Here is a 20,996-nt window from a genome sequence, read left to right as displayed (position 1 = left end):
TAAGCCTGATGGACTGCAAGTTGGGCTTTAAGGCTTGCAAAATGCTTTAAAATACATTGTCTCATTTGATCCTCACTGCAAGGCCCTGGAGAAGGTCCTATAGGTGATCTCTCATCTTTTTTTGCAGAGAAGGAAACAGGCTTGCCCATGGTCACACATCAAGTAAGTGTGGTAGCTTGAATTTGAATCCCAGTTTCACCTAATCCCAAAGCTAGAACTCGGGAATTTCCACTATAGGAGGCTGCTTCTTAGTAGCAGAATCTTGGAAAATTCGTTTAAGCTGTCTGAGCCTCAGTTCATTTGTCTGACAAGATGAACTAACTGTAAAGCTTTGTTTACCTAAAAAAAATAGTCTCTGAATCTAACCAACTAAGGACAAGGGAGTAATTTCTTTCTTTTATCTTTTATTCTGGGTGAAGAATTCTATAGGTAAACATGACTGAGGCAGTTAAATTGGGTAAGGAAATCATACAACAAAATAATATCTTGTATTCGAATAGGAACTTGATTCCAAGTGATTGACTCTAAGCAAATAGAACTGAAAAGTAGCTGTATAATAAACACTAGGTTTAATCAGGACGACTAGGTTCAAGTCTTGAGACATTGTGGGCTCCCTGGCTCAAATCTCAGTTTCCTTATCCGTAAAAAATGGAAATGACAATGCTTGTACTTCTTTCCTCATAGGCTTGTTGTAAGGAAAACACTTGGTACACCTTATTGTATTGAATAAATCTGTGCTTTGTTATTGCCACACATGGTTTAGGTTTATTCTCCCTTATGTTCGTCTTAACTCTTTCAGGTATATAAAGAGAAATATTAGTCCCATTTTTTTTTCCAGAGCTAAACTGAAGCACAAAGAGGATAAATTATCTGCTCAAGCTCCACTAAGGCCAAGGCAGACTGGAAGTAATAGCTCATTTCTGTGTCCCAATGCTTTGCCCATCAGATTAAAACATGGGGATAATGAAAACATGCAGACCCAAGGAATGGCAAAATAGCTCATTGGATCTCCTTAGAAGGATCCATGGAGGAGTTTGTGGAGTTGGTTCCATCTTATGCCCAAAGGCAAAAGGAAATACTGTTTTATGGGCTGCTTGGGCTTGTAGCCTCACAGTTCTCTAGGCTAACATAAGGAAGAAAAGAGGAAAGAAAAGATCTACCAGGGGCAGGGAACCCTAGGCCTCAAGGCTACATGTGGCCTTCTAGGTCAAGTTTGGCCCTTTGACTGAATCTTCATCCTTGAGGCCGGTAGACCCTCAGAACTGTAGTCAGTTAGCAATGGCTATATCATCCCCTAGAAAATGCATAGCAGTTAAGGAATAGTAAATAGACCCAAGAGAGTGATCCAGACCTTCAGTCTCTGACTCTTAAGTAACACACTGCAACAGTCATCCATAGGAATAAAAGGCAAAGCACAGCTTTCCCTCTGGCTGGTTAAAATGTGACATTGAATTGTTTGGTCTGATTCCATAGAACTACAAGGAGAATGGTTTTTATCTTGAATGGGGAAATTAAACGCTAAAAAAAAAATGTCCCCCTTTGTTGGGGAGGTGGAAGATTTAAGATGTTTTGGATGGGAGAACAAACAAAAAAACACCAAAGTGTTATTGCTTTTATTTTCATCCTTTGGGGCATCTAGTTATTTTGTATTGAGTTGATTATTCTTGGGCTTAGATTCCATGTCTTTTAATAATTGTAGCTCTCACATAGCCTTAAAGTCTGCTTTTTATACTCCTCTGAATTTTGAATCCTTAACTGAAATTCATTTTGTTTCCTTTGCTATTAGAACATAGACTTCCTATACTTTGTGGCGATTTCTGTTTACTGGTATAGCCAGTGAAACCAGTCTTCAGATCTAGATTGAGTTTCCTCTTTTTTTTCTCTTTAAATAGTTAATTATAGTGATTGTCTTCCTGATTGTCTCAGGCTAGAAGTAGGAGAATGCTATTTGCAGTCTAAAGTTGTAGTTGTTAACAAAATGGATAGATGCTATTTAAGTGGGATACACACTCTTTTAACACTGGACATCAGATCAGCTAGTCTTAGGGCCAAGCAGTTTTAAATATTGAGGAGAACAAGGCACCAAAATGTATTCTTGGATTTTGATACTAATAAACTTGTATCCTTTTGGTAACTTACATAAACCACAGACTATTTAACTTCTGCATAATGTGATACAGGAACTGCCTTCTAGTGGGTAAAGAGGCTAGGTGTGTCTGTCAAAATAAACAAATGGCTATATTTTCTATACCTACCACTGGAAGATTATTGCCAAACTTTGTGTTTTTAAAGAGTTTTTGATAGTAACTTCTGCTAACAAGCCTAGCCTAATAGAGATTTGGGAACAGTCTTGGTAGCACTCCTAGGGAGGCTGAATACCTTCTGGTACTGGATAGGTGAGTCCCATTGAACCCTTCCCCATTCTCACACAAGGTGTCAGAGTTAAGGAACTGCAGAGGTTATCTAGTCCAATCCAGACAGGAAATGACAAAATTTCTGACAGCTGATCATTTGAAGACCTATAATTAGAGTGAAACGTGCTACCTTTTTTTTTTTTTTTGCCTTTTGGAAGGCAATTGGGGTTGAGTAACTTGCCCAATGTTATGGGGCTACTTTTTTTGTGTGTGTGTTAAGTGTCTGAGGCAGGAACCGAACTCGGGTCCTCCTAACCGCGCTTTACTCACTTCGCCACCTAGCCACCCCAACATGCTGCTTTCTAAGGCAGCATACTCCACTTTTAGATAGCTCTGATTATTAGGACTTTCTTTTCATATGAGGCAGTGTAATAGACCTCTTTGCGACTTTTACCCATGGCTTCTACTTCTGCCTCCTGGGGCCAAGTAGGATAAATCTAATCTTTCCATCACCTTACAGCCCTTAAGGTATTTAAATCCTACTGTCCTGACATTCTCCTCCCTTCCCCCAGTCTTCTCTTTTTCAGGCTAAATATCCTCAAAATACTTAAAGTCTCTAAGGACATGAGGCATGTAGATCTCACACTAGATAGAGCAATGGGTTCAGGAAGACCTGAATTCAGATTCAGCCTCAGACACTAGCTGTGTGACCTCGGACAAATCTTTTAACCTTTGTTTGCCTCAGTTTCTTCGACTGGAAAGTGAGGATAATAATAGCATCTACCTCACAGGGTTATCGTGAAGATCAAATGAGGTAATATTTGTAAAACATTTAGTACGGTAAGTAATATAGAAATGCTAGCTATGATTAGCTAATGTTATTAGCTAATATTTTCCCTCCTTTGGTTGCTCTCCAGCTCATGTTTCTTCCTCAAGTGTGAGGCCCAGAACTGAACACAATACCTTCAGATGGGGCAAGAATACAGCAGGCCTCTTATCTCCCTGGACCTTTAATGCAGCATAAAATTTGCTTTCATTTTCTTAGCTATCAAAATTGCAAAGTCAGCTCCTATTGATTGTATTTCCCACTGAAACACCCAGATATTTTTCAGACAAACTGCAATCTAACTATGCCTTCCCCCTTTTGTACTTGGGAAGTTTTATTTTTTGAACCCACTTAAGATTATTAATTCCTAATTATCCTTCTACATCCTTTCTTCCAGAGAAGCAATATGGTATACTGGAAAAACCACTAGATTTGATGTTAGAGGAGGCCTGGGCTTAAATTTAGCCTCTTGACATAAGCACTGCAAATCTTAAAGCTGTATATAAAAGCTAGCTAGCTACTCCATTAATATTGCCTAAAATCTCATCCACAGTCATATCACACTATTGGTTCATAGGATTTGATAGTTAAAATACCCAATAAATTATTTTTACATGTATCTAGGTTTATATTTCCCATATTATGCTTGTGTAATTTCTTTGTTTAACTTCAATTCAGAACTTTTAAATTTATTCCCATTAAATTTCATTTTGTTAGATTTGGCTTATTCTAGCCTGTCAAGATTTCTTTGGGGGGGGGGGGGAAGGTGGGGATGGAGCAGGCTGATTTTGTCAGCCAATAGATTCTTCCCAGGTTCCTTCATCCACAAACTCTGATAAGCATATCTGTGTCTTTTTCAGAATCATTGATAGTATTGAACAGAATAAGGCCAAGTTAGACCTGGCCCTATTAGATCTGGAAGAAACCATACAAACAGCTTTTCCCAATTCCAGGAGAGCAGCAAATATCCATCTTTACTCTGGGTCTGTTTCCATGATTAATTCTTGATCTACCAAAGTAGACAAAGATATTATGAGAAGCTTTGTCAAGTGCCTTACTGAACACCAAATACATCATGTCTATGTTCCTGTGCTCTACCAAACTTATAATCTTATCAAAAAAAGAAATAAGGTTCAACTGTCTTGATTTGTTTTTAGAGCACTCAAGCTGGCTTCTAGTGACCACTATATCTTTTTCAAAGTGTTCAGAAAATCAGCTATTTGATATACCATTGTAGAATTTTATACAGAATCAGTGTCAAGTTCATTGGATTGTAGTTTGCAAAATACCTTTCTCCCAGCCTTTAAAAAGTAGATTTTTCTTATTTCCATTCTTCTATCATCTCTCCCATTTCCCACAGTTCCTCAAAGATCACCAACAGATAACTTCTCAATTCAATCCAGCAAACATTTTAAAATACCTTCTATATGTAACAGTCTCTGTTAGACTCAGGTTCTTTCCATATCCTGGGGTACAATTCAGCTAGATCCATATACTTGAACTCATTTTGAGTTGCTATATGTTTTCCTACTTAGTATGGCTTCTGTCTACCTTTCCTTATATTACTCTTCTTCATGCACTCTGCATTCTGAAAAAATTGGGCTACTCCCTATTCTCTGATCTCATCCTCCCAATTCCAACTTCCTCACCTCTGTGCACACTGTCCCCTTTGTCTGGTGTAGTATTCCTCTCTTTCCCTATACACATCTCTACAAATTGAAGTTCTCTTCCTTCAATGCCATATCATCCATGATTTTTACTATATGATACCTCACCCTTAAGTCTTTCATGCCAGACTCCTTAGTTATGTGGTTTTGTCTTCTCCACTCCTTGGTTACCCCCAGCTATGCTGAATGTTTCTCAAGGAGAGGGCTGTCTGTTATTTCATTTTGTATCCTCTGTGCCTAGCATTGTGCCTTGGGTCTAGAAGGTGTTTAAGAGGTTTTTGTTGAATTGATTTCTGGTGGATAGTTTCCTAGGGAAGGTGTGTATGGGAATACTCATCCTCAGTGCTGTGAAGCAGGTGTAGCCTATAGCTTGTCTGAGGGAAATGTGTCAGTTGTTCATCAGGGTCAGTGGCATTTATTTTAGTTCTGCCAGTAGTTTAGGAGTCAGATGAATCATGGTACAGTAGGAATGACCTTGATTTTGAGTCAAAGGACCTGGATTTGCATCTTGGCTCTCTGCCCCTCGCTACCTCTGTGACTTCAGGCAAGTCACATTGGACTTCAGTACCTTCATCTGTAACATGAGGGGGTTGGAATAGCCAAAGAGTCAACAAACATTTATGAGGTGTCTGTTACATGCTAGTGCTCAAGGAGCTCATGCTAGATCAAGGGTCCTTAATCTCGGTCCAAGAACTTGGTTTTAAAAAAAATGGTAATCATATTTCAACATAATTGGTTTCCTTTCTAATCCTATGTATTTTATTTTATGCACTTTAAAACATTCTGACACGGGGTCCACATGTTCCTTAACCTTCCATTCAATTGTAACTTTGTGATCCTATGAGTCCCAAAAAGAGACTTAGTGCCAAGTCTACCAATCATTCAGTCAGTAAATGTATATTAAATACCTTCTATGTGCCAGACACTGTGTGGGTCTTTAGTGGGCCCCTATAGCCAGCAAAACTTGAAGGTATGGGAGGTAGTTGCTGGGGTCTCAGAAACCTGAACCCTCAGTGAGGACTCATTTGATGGCTCTGCTTTCTTGAGTGTTTTCCCTTCTACAGGGCCCAGAAATATTTAAAAACTGAGCCATTGGGTTCAAAAGAAATCCTCGTTCAGGTCTCCTCCCCAACTCTGCTACCGCACAGCTGGAGCCACACATCTTGACCCATGCAATCTTGCCCCCAGGATAATCATTCTTGTGTCTCTAATTTTTGAAGATCACAGAATCAGAGTCAGAAGAGACCTTGGAAGCCATCTAATCCAACCCATCGCTCTACTTCGGCAGCATTCACGGCAGTCTTCTAACTTTTGCTCTAAGATTACTAGTAAGAGGGAGCCCATCCACTATTGCTTCTTTCTAAAGTGGCCCCTGCCTCTTTGCAGTAGCTCTAATTGTTAGGGAAATGGTTTCCCTCCTTGACACTATTTCCCTAACAAAGTCTAATTTTTCTTTGTAACTTCTCACTACTCTTAGTAGGGTCAGATTAAGGTACAGGAAGTATAAACATGATCTTTTTTTTTTTAACCTGATCTGGTAAAGAGCTTTCTTTATGAATGGAGATTAAAACCTACTCTGAAAAAGCAGGTTAAGCAGACAGCCAGTATATGTCAGAGACAGGATTTGAATTCTGGTCTTCCCGACTCCAAGGCAGCTAAATGGATAGGGCGAGTGGATAGAGCGCTAGACCTGAAGTCAGGAAAACTGTTCAAATCTGGCCCCAGACACTAGCTGTGTGACCCTGGGCAAGTCACTTAACCTCTGTTTGCCTTCATCCACTGGAAGAAGAAATGACAAACCACTTCAGTATCTTTGTCAAGAAAACCCCCCCGAACCATATAGTATGGTTCATGGGGTCATGAAGAGTCCAACGAAACTAAACAACAAAGATTTCCCACTTCCAACCCAGCTCTATCCATTATATCATACTGTCCCTCAAAGATGCTAATATTTGGCTCCAACAGTTAGTAAATTTGGCAGAACCTGTAATTTTACAAATATGAAGTATTGCACTTATTTATGCTCTAAATACCACTTTCATACCTTTCCTAGGGCTGTGAAATCAGAAAGTGCTTTGTAAACTGGAGTGTTTTATAAGTGAAGAGGTCTGTGTTTCCATATTCTCCCAGAATGACATTATAAAATAAAACTTTTAAGGAGAAATGGTTACATTTTAACAGTAAAATTAATAAAACTTGAAAATCTTCACTATCTAACCCATTTAAAGAAGAATACTTCTTCTGAAGCATGTCCAGGAAGCCTTTAAATGACTGAAAACCATCTGCAGTGACTTTTTCTGAAGACCTTATAACAACAAGAAGTTTTATTCCCACTCTCAGCCCAGCCCCCGGAAGAAAGCCTTCTTCTTTGATTCCTATCTAGTCTAAAAGTGGATATACCTGGTCAGGAGAATTGAGCACTTTTAAGAAAAGGGTACTTAGAGATTCCCTTATTCTTTTCCTTCTACTTCTACCTAAGGGGCCAGAATATCTTCCATTAGGGCCCCAGTAACTAGTTCTGCTAAGCTCTTACAACATTGTGATTATTACCATGTTTCATGGACAGTTCTCTGGAGTTTAATATCCAGGTTCCATTTCTTTCTTACTCCAGAGCTTACAGGCTCAATCTGAGTAAATGTTTAAATGAAGGGGATTAGTAAGGAAGGTTTAGCCCTGGGACCAATCTGGGTGGGTGCCTGGGAGAATTTAACATTTTGTTCCAATAACTGCAGATGTGGTGCTGTTCCCAAGGCATTTTAAAAAGCTTTACATTAAAAAGTCTATTTACATTATAGTGGAAGAGGGGACATCCAAGCTTGTCATTTAGAATACAGATCGATTCTTTTGAAGACTTGAAAGAACTTAGATTTCCACCCATCCACAGAATAAGCACATGCTGCCTGAGTGCTTCAGGCAATAATATAGGTAAACCCAACAGGACTGGGCACAGGAAGGAGGAGCAGGCTAGACAGGATGTGGCCATATGGCTGTGTCGCTGCTTGGAAGGGGCCTATCCTAAGAATACCTCCTTAGGGCAGTAATGTTGAATACAGTCTTCTTTACCTAGAATCTACATTTGGGAAGGGGAGAAGAATAAACATTTATAAAGCACCATGCTAAGCACTTTACAAATATCACATTTGATCTTCACAACTCTCTTGAGGTAACTGCTACTCCCTATTTTACAGTTGAAAAAACTGAGGCAGGCAGAGGTTGCATATCCTGCCCAGTCGCATTGCTAGTATCTGTGAATTTGAATTCAGGTCTTCCTAACTTCAGACCCAGCACTCTATCCACTTAGCCACCCAGCATTACAACATGACTTCACTGCTATGAAGCATAGCATATCAGTTTCTGTCTTATAGAAAAGGAATGGTTTTTGTTCACATTTCCAGATTTTCGATGTATGCATAAATTCAACTCACTGATTTTCCCTGGTTAATACACTGAAATGCTCATACTTGGGTTGGGGGAGTGGTCTAGTGGATTTGTGGGGTCAAGAAACAAAGAACTCCAGGAGGCTTGGACTGGCTGTCTTACTCAGGGTAGTGGTTTCTCCCCCAATCCCACTTTCCATTGAAGGTTCTAATCTCAAGCTTTTGCCCTCAAAAATGGTGCTGGGATGGCAGAGAGTATGTTATAATGGGAGAAAGTAATATGTATATATTGGGGACTGATACAGGTGATAAACATTAATGCTATTTGGTGTTATTAACTTGGAAATACAACAAAAGCCCACTCATACAGCTCATAATTCTGCCATTTTTTGGTGTGGTTTTTTTTGTTGTTGTTGCTGTGAGCAGAGAAATCAGACTTTGTGAAATGTCTTTAGTGATGTTGGAGGTGTAATTGGAAGTCCCTTGATAAGACCTGTGGTTCAGATTAATAATAATTAACATAGGTCAAGATTAATGCTCAGCACTGCTGTTGATGATGCTTGGGAGACATCTGTGTGGTCAGTAGCCCAGGCTCTAGGTGACCAATAGGATCTCAAATTACTGCCCTCATGTTGCCTCTGTGTATGGATATCAACATGTCAGTCTTGTGCTCCCAATTCCTCTGTGCCTCCCCATTCCTTCAAGAGTAAGGCCAGCTTCCATATAGACCTATGCTAACTGTGTCTGCCTAGTCCTGTCTTGCACTGTTCTGTCTAGGGAGACTTCTTTTCCATAGTCCTCATTCACATACAACGCTTCTCTGACCTTTGTGTTATTTCTCACGCCACATGCCATCCCCTGGGCCTGGAACGCCCACCTTCGTTTATTCCCTTCTCCTTACACATCTACCTGTCCAAATGCTTCCTCCTCCATGAAAGCTTCCTTTCAGAATCTGGAACCTTTGATCCTGGGATTTTAGATTTTTAAATTTAAATTTTGAAGTCCTAGGATTTTTAGTTTTAGAGCTTGAAGGGACCCTAGAGGCTATCAAGGTCATTCTCTCCCCTTCCTTCTTCATCTGAAGATGAGAAAACTAAGGCCCAGGAAGAGTTGTAACTAGACCAAGGCCCCCCAGTCAGTGAGAGGCAGAGGTAGGATTTGAACCGATGGTCTCTGACCCCAGAGCCAATACTCTTTCTGCCTCGCTAAGTTGATTCCTGTAATGTTGCACAAGAGTCTACATTTCTTACATTTGTTCTTCTAGTTTACTCTTCAAGTTCACTGACACCTAAGACATCAAAGCTTAATCTTTCTATCTCCTATTTAACCACCTCCAGCTTACCTTGGGTCACACATCTTACATTCCAGGTTCCTATGCAATATTAATCTTACAGCATCGGACTTTCCTTTTGTCACCAGACACACCCACAGCTCAGCTTCCTTGGGCTTGGATCCAGATAGTTCGTTAGGACTGGAGCTCCTTGTACTTGTCTTCCTCTCCTTCCCCAGTAGCACGTTGGACGTCTTCAGACACGGGGGCTCCTCTGCCAATGCTTTTTTTTTAATGCTGACCATGGGGTTTTTACTAGAGGGGTTTGCCATTTCCTTCTCCAGTGATCATTTGCCAGAACTCTCTACTATGATCTGTTTATCTTGGGTAACCCTGCACTGCATAGCTCATAGTCAATATTTGAAGAAATGAATCCAAATCACTAGAACAGGGGTTTGGGGAAACTGCCACCTCAGGGCCACATGTGGCCTTCTAGGTCCTTGGGTGCAGCCTTTTGACTGAGTCCAAGTTTTACAGAACAAATCCTTTTATTAAGGGGATTTGTTCTGTAAAGTTTGGATTCAGTCAGAAGGCTGCATCTGAGGACCTAGAGGGCCACATGTGGCCTCTAGGCTGCAGGTTCCCCACCCTTGAATTAGATCAGGCACTGAAATTGAAACTTGAATGCTTTGGCCACATAGTGAGAAGACAGGATTCATTGGAAAAGCCCCTGATGTTGGGAAAGATTGAAGGCAAAAGGCAGGAGGAAGGCAGAAGATGAAATTGGTAGATAGTGTCGTGGAAGCAACAAACATGAACTTGGACAGACTTTGAGAGATAGTGGAGGATAGAAGGGCCTGGTGTGCTATGGTCCATCAGGTCATGAAGTCTGACATGATCAAACAACAACAGCAATTTTATTGTCTTTTAGATTTTGTCTAGTATAGCATTGTACATCTCTCTGCCCTATCGCACTACCAAGATTGAAAGCTCAGTAAGGGCAGGGAGCCCATTATTATTCTTTGTATCTTCCCACAATTCTTTGTGAATGTGAAGGATGCTTATTAAATAATTGTTAGTTAAATGATTGTCGTCAGCATTCACAATATAATGTATTTGTGAAATTATCATGTTTTTATAGACCATAGCAGATGGATTTTGTTCCTTCACATTTCCCCTCAAATGTGGACATGACTCTTAGAAAAATAAAAGAATCGTGCTTAGCCATCTCTTTATCTGTAGGTTTCATAATTCAAAATTCTCCAGACAGGAGGTTATCATTCTTCACCAAACACTTATGATGGGATAATTAACAGGACTTTTTAAAGTAGGGAAGGCAGAGTTAGTCAAGTCCTGAGAACCCTTCTCAGCTGAGAATGACACCCAGGATTCCTGACTGCCAGGTAATGGCTCCCTTTAATCACCAATCTATGTTGCTTCATTACTTTGTCACTATAGACTTAGCATTTCAGAAGGAAAAACTGATCATAGGCACGCTTTGCAGAGCTTCAACCCAGGGACAAAAATGCTTTGTTTCCTTCTGTTTCTAAACTCTCCATTTGTTCCAACTTTTATATTAAAATATTTCAATAAAATTGCTTTATCATTTAAATCTATTTTCCTTTTGTCCTGAGTGCCACAAACCTGAAAAGGCATCCAGTAGTCTAGAATATAACTGGCCTGTGTTAGACAATTCCAAGAGTTTTTTAAAGTCCATAGAGCTAGTACACTTGAATTACATTCCTGTCTCTGCTGATTACTGTCTGTGTGACCTTGGCAAGCCCCTTAACCTCCCTGGGCTAGGCTAGATGGCTCCTAAGGTACCTGCCAGTTCTAGATCTATGGGACTAGAGAGTGGTATGTGAAGCAGACTCCTCTGAGAAGAAGGGTATTGGCAACAGTGGCTATCCTGCTTTAATCTACTTTGAGCCTGGTAGGAGAGCTGGCAATAAGAAGTCGTTTCTAGAATTTATGAAATACTTCTGCTTGGAAATAAGAATAAGCAGTGTAGATGGGATGGAGACTCTTATCTCATACCCCTAAAAGGGTCCAAAATAGTGAGAAACATAGTGCCATTGTGTTTACACTAAGTAGAACACGTTTTAGAGAATGAAATCAATCCACAGTTAGTGTTGTAAGCCCCTTTATTGGACAGCCCAACAACCTTACTTACTTGGTGCACACAATTCACCATCACTAAGCTGGGTACCATTAGTTCCTTCAAATATTTTGGCTTGTCTTTCTCTCCGAGGAAGCAGCTGCTAGCTCCCCTTCAAGAAGAAAATATCTTCTGGAACTCATGTCTGTATTTCTTTCAGAAAGAGATGCTCATCTGATTCCATTTTATCAGAATAGGCATTTAGAGGATGGTGGAAGGGGGCTAAACAGAGCCAGCACTTGGAAGTAGTTAAGATTCCTTTTTTAACCCTTTACTAAATACTGACAAGAGGCAGCAGAGTATAGTTGATGGAGAGCTGGCCTTGGAACCAAGGAAGGTCTGGGTTCAAGTCCCCACCCCTACCCCAAACACACAACTGGCAGTCACTTCACCTTTCAATGCTCAAGGCCACAGGTATCAAACATGCAACCCTCTCGGGCTGCCCACCTGATTAGGTACATTGTAAAATGCAGAAAAGTGGCAATTTTTAAAATAATATTTGATCAGAGGGTCAGTAGGGAGCCAATGAAGTTGACTGAGTAGGATGGTGAAGGATGGTGACGTGGACAGGCCTGTGTTTCAGGAAAATTATTTTGGCAAGTTTCAAACAGCACCCCATTGTGGCCCAGCCAGGATTAAAATGTAATTGGGAAAAATTCGGTAAAATAAATGAAAATACAATAAAACATAGATAACATTAATTTTAAAGCTATGTCAGTATATGGCCCACAGGGACTCCTGTGTGTGCATATCTGAGTTTTGAGTGTGACACGTCTGATGTGGAGGATAGCTGGGGAGAAAAGGTTTCTGGCAGGAAGAAGCAAAGAGGAGGCAGCTATACGAGTCCAGGTAAGGGAATTCTGGCACAAGCTGGTGTGATGCTGCGTGACCTAGGCAAGAGCTGCTGTGGAAGTAGAAATAACAAAGTTTAGCACCTGATTGGCTGTGCAGAGTGAGGTGCTGAGGCTGGGCACCTGGGTAATTAGAAATATGGTGTCTTCACCAGTAACAGGGAAGCTCAGAAGAGGCCTGGGCAGAATAACGTGATGAAAGCTGCAGTCAGTCACAGCCCTCCATACCTGCTATTCCTGTGGGACTCTGTCCCAGTGAAAATGCAAAGGGTACAGACAGCCAGGGCTGTTACCTGCCACTGTCCTCTGTCTCTATTCCAGAGTCCAACCCCTGCTCTGAGAAGATGTTCTGGGGGATGGTGAGAGGAGCAGAAATTTCCCAGTGGCACCTCTGCAGTTGCCATGGGTGGTTTAAGTTATAACTTCTGGTGGGCCTATCTCCCGTGATAGGCAGAGGGATAGGTAGAATTGGGCAAGTTTGGAGGATCTGGGTAGGTATGGTCATGTCGGAGACAAGCCCTACAATTGTCTTTCATGGAGTGGGGGGGGGGGGTATGACCCATTTTCATTCCCTTTAATTGGTTGATCACATCAGGCCGTAGTCCCAGCTAGCCCAGACCATTATTCAACAGTGTGACCTTGAGCCCTCTCACCATTCTGGTTAGCCTCCTGGGGACACTTACTTTGTCATAGCTGCCCTACATGGGTGTCCACAATGGCGTAGTAGTCCTCCAGTTGTGGGCTGATCAGAGGTAGCCATGGAATTGAATCAGACCAGGAATTAAGATCCTGTAGTTACTGTCATTGACTAAGATGGTTTCAGTCCCCAAAAGTAGAGTCTGTGTCTTTCACCCAGCTTTAAACATGCCAAGATTAATAACTAATTAATACGAAAACAATGTTTAATCCTCAGTACTTTGTATTTGCCTTCTCTCCAGCTAAATCCTGAAATTACTAAAATCAACAGTTTTTTAAAATCATGTGATGTGCATTCTTATCACAGTTTAGTGACTGTTTATAATGTCAAATAGATTGAGTACATTCATTTATGAAAGGTCTGATGTATTTTTAAAAACAAGCAAAGATACTATTATAATTCCATGTTCTTGATTTGTAGCCTTCGAAGAAAAATGGTTTTCAGAGACAGTGTAATATATCTCTTCCTTTTGCTCCTTTTTGCATTGGAAAGAACCTTAGCATGTGTGTTATGGGTATTTAATTACCAGAGAATGATATCCTTAAATAGTGTTATTTTTTTTTTTAAGCAATTAAGGTTAAATTGGGGTTAAGTAACTTGCTCAAGGTTACACGGCCAGTATATTTCTGGGTGTGGTGCTAAGTATCTGAGCCCGGATTCGATCCCAGGTCATCCCGACTCTGGGGCTGGTGCTCTTACTCACTGCACCACCTGGCCACGAGTGTTATTTTCTTTATTTAAGAAGTTAGCCAAGAGTGTTTTTGTATTAACCGTACTTCAAAAAATATTGAAGGATTGATGTAAATATGTTCTTCCTTCCCCTCCTCTTCTGCCCTGCCCCCCATGGAAACAAGGCAGACTTTGCAGGTCCTCTTGTGCCCAGCATGTTCCCTGTCTTTGTGCCAGAGGACCCCAGGCCAAATCTGAGAGTACTCAAGAAACAGCAGCAGGTTTGGTTCTGGGGTTTCCAGAGGTGCTTTGTGCTGATGTGGTTTCAAGGGCTGTTTTGCAAATAATTGAACTGTTACAATTGTTCAAGATGGTGATGGAACTAGTGGAAAAACCTTTCTGAAATCTGGTCTCCGTGGCATTGCCTTGATCTTTCTTCTGTCAGTAATCACAGGCAGCTCGTTTTATTGGATTTCACACTAAACTTGTTATAGTCACAGTCACATTTTAGATGTACTTGAATTGCCTTTGACTATTTCAGCTAATAGTGTCATATACTTCCCGTGTAATGGTGAAGAAACAAAACAGGTGGCTGGGGAAAATTAGAACTGGAATTTAGCTCTCACCTTCAGTTCTCCTGAATTAAAAAAAAGAAAGAGTAAAGGAAGTGTGTTAATCACCAAATCACCTGCACAGCTGCAGCTCTCCAGTTGTACTCCTGCTTAGAATTAAGGGAGCAGTCCCAAACCTTGGGCAGGAGTGACTTTATTGGAACAGTTTATCACTCTCCTTTGTATGGTGTTCCCTTTTTTTGATGAATGGTCTTAACTATTAAATGCGCTTGGACAGAACTTGTGATCTGTTCTCCAGCTCTGCAGCAGAGCCTCTAGCAGGGTAGGAATGCTTTTACATATCCAGTTAGAATGGAAAGAAATTTGACTTTGTATTTAGGATGAAATGGATTCATAAGGTTTTGATTCTATTGTGAGATCTTAAAAATATAAAAGGTTCAGATAACGATTCTTGCTCAGAATATTCTTTTCAATCCAACGGAGAAAAAATGTCATTATATGACAGTTTTGTCTGTTATTTTTATCACCAGTTCATACCAATGGCCTGATGGTGCTGTCTTATCAGTTACCATTAGCTTTCTGGTCATGTTCTGCTAATAGCCAGATGGTGTAGGAATATGTTTTTCCTTCACCTAATTTAACTGGAGTTGATTATCCATATATTACAGGGGCTTTAATTTTGGAGAATAATTAGTAGAGACTGATTAGGGAGACATATCTAGGAATCTTGTTTAAATACATGAGTATTGATTATGGCACATGGGGAATTGCTTACAATTTAGATTTTTGGTTAAGATGCTATTCTCTTGGGGCGGCTAGGTGGCACAGTGAACAGAGTTCTAGCCCTGGAGTCAGGAGGACCTGAGTTCAAATCTGGCCTCAGACATTTAACACTTACTATCTGTGTGACCGTGGGCAAGTCACTTAACCTCAATTGCCCCCCAAAAAGCAAAAAAAAAATTTTTTTTGAAGATGCTATTCTCTTTTCTTACCCTATTTAATTTTTGTTAGTTTAATAATTTGATATAAAAACCATTATCTGGATGATAGGAGAAACACTAAACTCTTGGCTCTCTTGGGCATTTAGAAGGCATTTGTAGAATTCATAAGGTACCCAAAAAGTTGATGAGTTTCTTTTTACATCTTAATGGTGGGGTTCAAGTCTTGCCTCTCATACATACTTGCTGTGTGACTGGACCACTTAAGCTCTCAGTGACCCAGGAAATTCCTTGAGGAGGATTCCTACACCAATGAAATCACACTCCTGGTTCCTGTCTCCCCTCACCCCTCACCCCCTCTTCCCCAAATGATATTCTTTTGTCTAATAACTTTCTTCTTCCTGCCATTATTTTGATTTTCAATTTCATTATGTATTTGTAGAAGATCAATAACTGGATTATGTGTATGTGTAATATTATAAATACTGAATTTATTCATTTTTAAGCATAAATCCTCTCACTGTATATAAAAAGGTAAGGACTAGAATTTTTACTAATTTGAACCAAATACTTAACCAGTGGGACAAATTCATTTAAAATAATTGACTTTCTGAAGATTTGGAGTAAACACTTTGCCTGGAGTTGTACCAGAGATAGATGCAGGTCTGCCAATTATTAACTTTAACCGAAGGTTTTGTATTTTGACTTGCAGGAATCCTAGGAGATGCTTCAGTGATGGGATGGACCAGTTCAGATGATAATCATGAGCTCCCCACATTAGCTGCTGCGTCCTCACCCTGACCAAAGAGAGAGCCTGGGCTGAAGGAGAAGGGAAGGCGGCCGCCATGAAGCTGAAACAGCGGGCTGTCCTACTGGTCATCCTCATCATCATCTTTATCTTTACAAAAGTATTCCTTATTGACAACTTGGACACTTCGGCTGCTAACCGTGAGGACCAGCGGGCCTTTCACCGAATGATGGCTAGCCTGCGTGTAGAGCTGGATCCCCGCCTGGAGCATACATTACAGTCTCCGTGGGAGATTGCTGCTCAGTGGGTAGTTCCCCGGGAAGTGTACCCCGAAGAGACCCCTGAGCTGGGGGCCATCATGCATGCCATGGCCACCAAGAAGATCATTAAGGCTGATGTAGGCTACAAGGGGACTCAGCTTAAAGCCTTATTGATACTTGAAGGAGGGCAAAAAGTTGTCTTCAAACCTAAGCGGTGAGTCCTCTTCCAGACACAAAGAACCCAGTTGTGCCTTATGTAACCCATGCATCTGTGAATGTAGCAAGCTCTCTTTTTCTCACTTTCTTCATTTCTAAAGGGAGAGCTTTGAACTAGGTGACTTAAGACCCCTTCTAAGCCTTTAACACCCTAGGATCCTAGGGTTTTATCTCCCATTTTAAGGAAAACGCTAAGCCATGCAGCTAGCCACCTGAGTGACTTACTAAGCTATAGGATAAAACTAAGATAAATAATAAATACGACAACATAAATATTAAAATAAATATAAAACTAAGATAAAAATTGAAACGTGGGAAAGTTGACAGTGACACCTTCTGGTTCATATTGGGAACAACAAGAATGATTTCCAAGGACGTTTATGGCTTTATTAGCCAGAGCTTATAAGATAACATATAGTTAAAGAGGACATATTTGTTAGCATGTGTGAACTTGAACTATGACTTGTTCCTAATTGGTGTGAATCATGAACCTCCTGAAATGGTTGCGTGTATTTGAATTCACACTAGTCAGAGATAATGATGTAAAATATGGTCATTGGTTCCAACCCAGTGGAAAGCTACAGTTCAAATAATGGGACCACTGTAGGTAATTCTTTTATTCACAGTAATAGGGACCTAACTGTAGCATGGGATACTAGGGGTATGTATGTGTTCTTTTACCAGTAATACCAATGAAATCCCTCAAAATCTGTGGGATCCTCAAAGTACTTTCAGATATTGAGAACACTTTCCAGTTCCATGGTGCTAGCTTTTGAGAGAAGTATGATGGCTATTTCTTGGTATTTTGAGGTTTGAGAGTACAAGATATAGGAGCAGAGGAACATAGCAGGCATTAAATCTGATTCCTCTGGCAGGTAGACACAATGCAACTGAAGGGAATGATGGAGCTGAGACAAAGGAAGGACACCTACCTACTCTTCTGACAGCCAGGGAGTGCAGAATATAGTAAGGAAATGACTGAGAGGCGAAGGAATGTTAGCTAGCATTTAAAATTTTGTTTGGCAAATAGTGAAGACAAAGGATGCTTCTTTGAAAATGACAAAGAATTAAGGAACTTTGGAGTTTGAAGGAAGCTTAGAGATTATCTAATATAAACCTCTCATTTACCCAGAGAAACCTCGCTAGTTTCCACTCAACTATATAGGAAGTATAACTGTTAAATTTGTTTTTCTCTCTAATTGGTATAGGAACTCCTTCAAAGTCACTAAGCAGGTATTCTCCAAAGCCAATGGGAATTGTATAGAATCAGATTTACTCCCTGTTTTATAGCAGCTTTTAATCTGAGGAACTATGCTGAAGGAGGGTCTACAAAAAGTGAAATTATTTGTGTGGAGGAAAGGAAACAAGTGGATTGCATACATTCAGACAAGAGGGAATGGCCAAATTGGAAGACTTTGTGAAGGTTGAATTTGAGAGTAAGATGGAATATGAGTGAAGACTTGGAAGTAGGCTTGCAATAATTAGATATGAATTTTATCTGGGAGGAGAAGAGAGAGCAAATTAGTGATCAGGAGAGAGAGCAGCAGGTTTAACATGAACTGATAGGCCAAACCCAAAGACTGGCCAACACCCCACTTTCTTGGGATCTTTCAGATGCCCAAGTCTAGACCCATAGCACACCTCCTTTGGACCCTAACCACAGCGGCACTCCTATTTCATCTATGCCTTTGTATGTGTTATAGTCAAATTAATCCTCCCCAAACACAAACTAATCTTTCTGCTGCCCCTACTCAGAAAACTTTAGAGACTCTGATATTAACCAGAGCAGCTGGGTGGTGCAGTGGATAGAGCACTGGGCCTGCAGTCAGGAAGACCCGAGTTCAAATCCAGTCTCAGAAGCTTAGTAGTTGTGCGACCATAGGCAAGTTACTTAACCTCTGTTTGCCTGTTTCCTCATCTATAAACTGGAAACAATAATACTGCCTACTTTCAGGCTTGTTGTGAGATATTATGAGATAATATTTGTAAATTACTTAGCACAGAGCCTGGTGTCTGTTAGGCATTATGTAAATGCTAGTTGTTCTTCATTTCAGAACGGCCTACAGTCTAGCCCCACCTCACCTAACCCCTGCACACAGTGGCCGCTCCCACTTCTAAACCTCTGCCTCCTACACAGGCAGGATGGTTGGCTGCTGACTTGGATAACTGAGCACCAGTTGGTTGTTAATTAGGTGGGTCTCCATTCATACCAGACTGCCGTACAGAAGGAGATTGGGCAGCTAGAGAAGGTGGAGGTTGGTGTAAGAGCTCACAGACTTTGGTAACAGTCCTTGAATGGCCAGTAAGTTGTTGATCTGACCCCTGGTGCTTCAGAAGCTGGTTCATCCCCGGTGTAAGAGCAGATTAATGTCCTGAATCAGGCTCTGACGTTCTTTCCCAGAAGGATGGCAGTTATGGGATGAACTCTGCTGTTCTGTCAGTGACTTAAGATGAATAACTCTGTGCTGAGAGGATTGGGGCCCTCAGCACCATCACACAAAGGAAAAGGAGCCTGCCTCTCTCTAGGTCACTGATGATGTTGGTCACTGTTTGGAGGGCCAGGCTCTTCATGTCCTGATGTGCTAGCAGTAGGACAAGGATAATCAGAATGTGAAAGGCAAAACATCAAAACACGGCCCCCTTTTTTTCTCATGCATTGCCTCTAATTATAAAGAAGCTTTCTGAGTCTCTAAATCCATAGTAGTGAAGCAATGATTCTCTGCAAACACCAGTGGTGACTGTGGAAGGTGGTATGGTACAGTGAGTAGGGAGCTGGAGTGAAAGCAGAAAGACCTGAGTTCAAGTCCCGCCTTTGACATATACTGGCTGAGTGACCCTGAACAAGTCACTTAATCACGGTCACTGCTCAAGGCAATTCTTGAAGATGAAAAGGTGCTGGCCTGCACTGGTAAGGAGAGTTTCCCAACCTTAGAGTTTAACCTACCGTGAGATCACAGGTCCAGTCCCAATATTCCTGTCCCATAATTGTAGCCACACTTTGGAAGGAAGCCCTTAGAAGATGGTTCAGAATTGGGGTGTGATTCTGAGTGGTCCAGTGTCCCTTCCACTAGACAACATGTCCTGGGGTAGGTCTGAAAGAGGGAGAGAGTAAAAGCAAGTTTATTGCAAAGCACCTGATAGGTAAACTGAGGAAATTCAGTGCTACATTTACCCCATCAATTTTTTCTTCTCAGAAACCTGGGCTATGAGGCATGTACTAGATAGGTGAAACCTTTGCTTTACCGGCATCATCATTGGTAATGGCAGTCTCATATAGGAAACAAAGGCATCATTAGTTCTCCAATTAATACGTAGCCAAAGGCTATAAACAGCCTTCAGAAATATTTTAAACTATAAATGCTGCAGAAAGACATGGCCCCTGCTCTCTAAGAAAAGAAATTCAAAGTAATCCAACTCTGAAGTTTCATCTCATACCATTTGCAAATTGGCAAAGCTGCTAAAAATTAGAAACATCCAGTGTTATGGGTGGTAGAGCTCTAAATTAGACATTAATTTGGAATTGTATTAGAAAAATGACTCACTTGTCCATACCCTTTGATCTAATAATTCCACTACTGGGCCACTAGCTCCAAGGAAGTTAAAGATGGAAACAAAGGTACAACAGATACTGCAATATCAATAGCAGCGTTCTTTGTGGTAGCGTAAAACTAGAATCAGTTTAGAAATGACTGAAAATCTGTGCTATATAAACGTCATGTAATACTGTAATACTGATATTAGGTATTCAGAGAGGTACAGGAAGATTTGTCTTAACAGATAGAAAATTAAATAAACAGAGGCAAGAGAACAATACCAGCAATAACTTCCAGAGTAGAAATGAAAATATCACCAAAAGGAAGCTGAAATCTGGGTAATCACAAAACCAATGAAGGTCCCAAAGAACAGATAATAAAACAACTTCCCTAACATGAAAGAGATGAGGCGAATGACTAGGACAAAGTATTATATTTGTTTCCAGTGGGGTCACTGGATTAGATAATTTTCTTAATTGTTTTTCTTTGTCATGAGAGAGTTCCCTAGGTGGTTGAGAAAGAGGGCTGTCATGTAAATACTAAGAGCCTCAGTAAAATGTAATAAAAAAGAGAAAGAAGTCTTTTCCTGGGGACTGACTGTGGAGGGCTCTCTGATGCTGCCATCTTTTAGCTATGAAGATCCTGAATTGTTCAAAGGGTTGACCAAAGTGCAGTCTAGGGAACAGACCTGGACTGGATGGGATTCATATCCCTGCCTTTCTGCTTGGGGTTGTCTTTTACAGGTATAATCGAGACTATGTGGTCGAAGGGGAGCCATATGCTGGTTATGACAGGCACAATGCAGAAGTTGCAGCCTTTCACTTGGACAGGTAAATGACTAGGTTTTTACATATGCTTTT

The 20,996-nt window shown here is 40.8% G+C and overlaps 1 protein-coding gene across 2 annotated transcripts in view; it reads left to right on the top strand.

Annotated features, from left to right (window-relative positions):
* FAM20B (FAM20B glycosaminoglycan xylosylkinase) overlaps positions 1–20,996 on the top strand; it is a 40,133-nt gene that overhangs the window by 7,723 nt on the left and 11,414 nt on the right. For both annotated transcript variants that reach the window (XM_069065487.1, XM_069065486.1), the window contains exons 2-3: positions 16,092–16,601; positions 20,880–20,966. In XM_069065487.1, coding sequence (XP_068921588.1) covers positions 16,225–16,601; positions 20,880–20,966 — 464 coding nt within the window. In that variant the 5' untranslated portion in view covers positions 16,092–16,224. The remainder of the gene's footprint in view (positions 1–16,091; positions 16,602–20,879; positions 20,967–20,996) is intronic.

Source organism: Petaurus breviceps, unplaced genomic scaffold (assembly GCF_028583685.1).
Source record: "Petaurus breviceps papuanus isolate PSGF00001 unplaced genomic scaffold, PetGlider_PUasm1.0 90692, whole genome shotgun sequence".
NCBI lineage: Eukaryota > Metazoa > Chordata > Mammalia > Diprotodontia > Petauridae > Petaurus > Petaurus breviceps.
The sequence above is the reverse complement of the archived record's forward strand: the minus strand, read 5'-3'. Positions and strand labels throughout refer to the sequence as shown.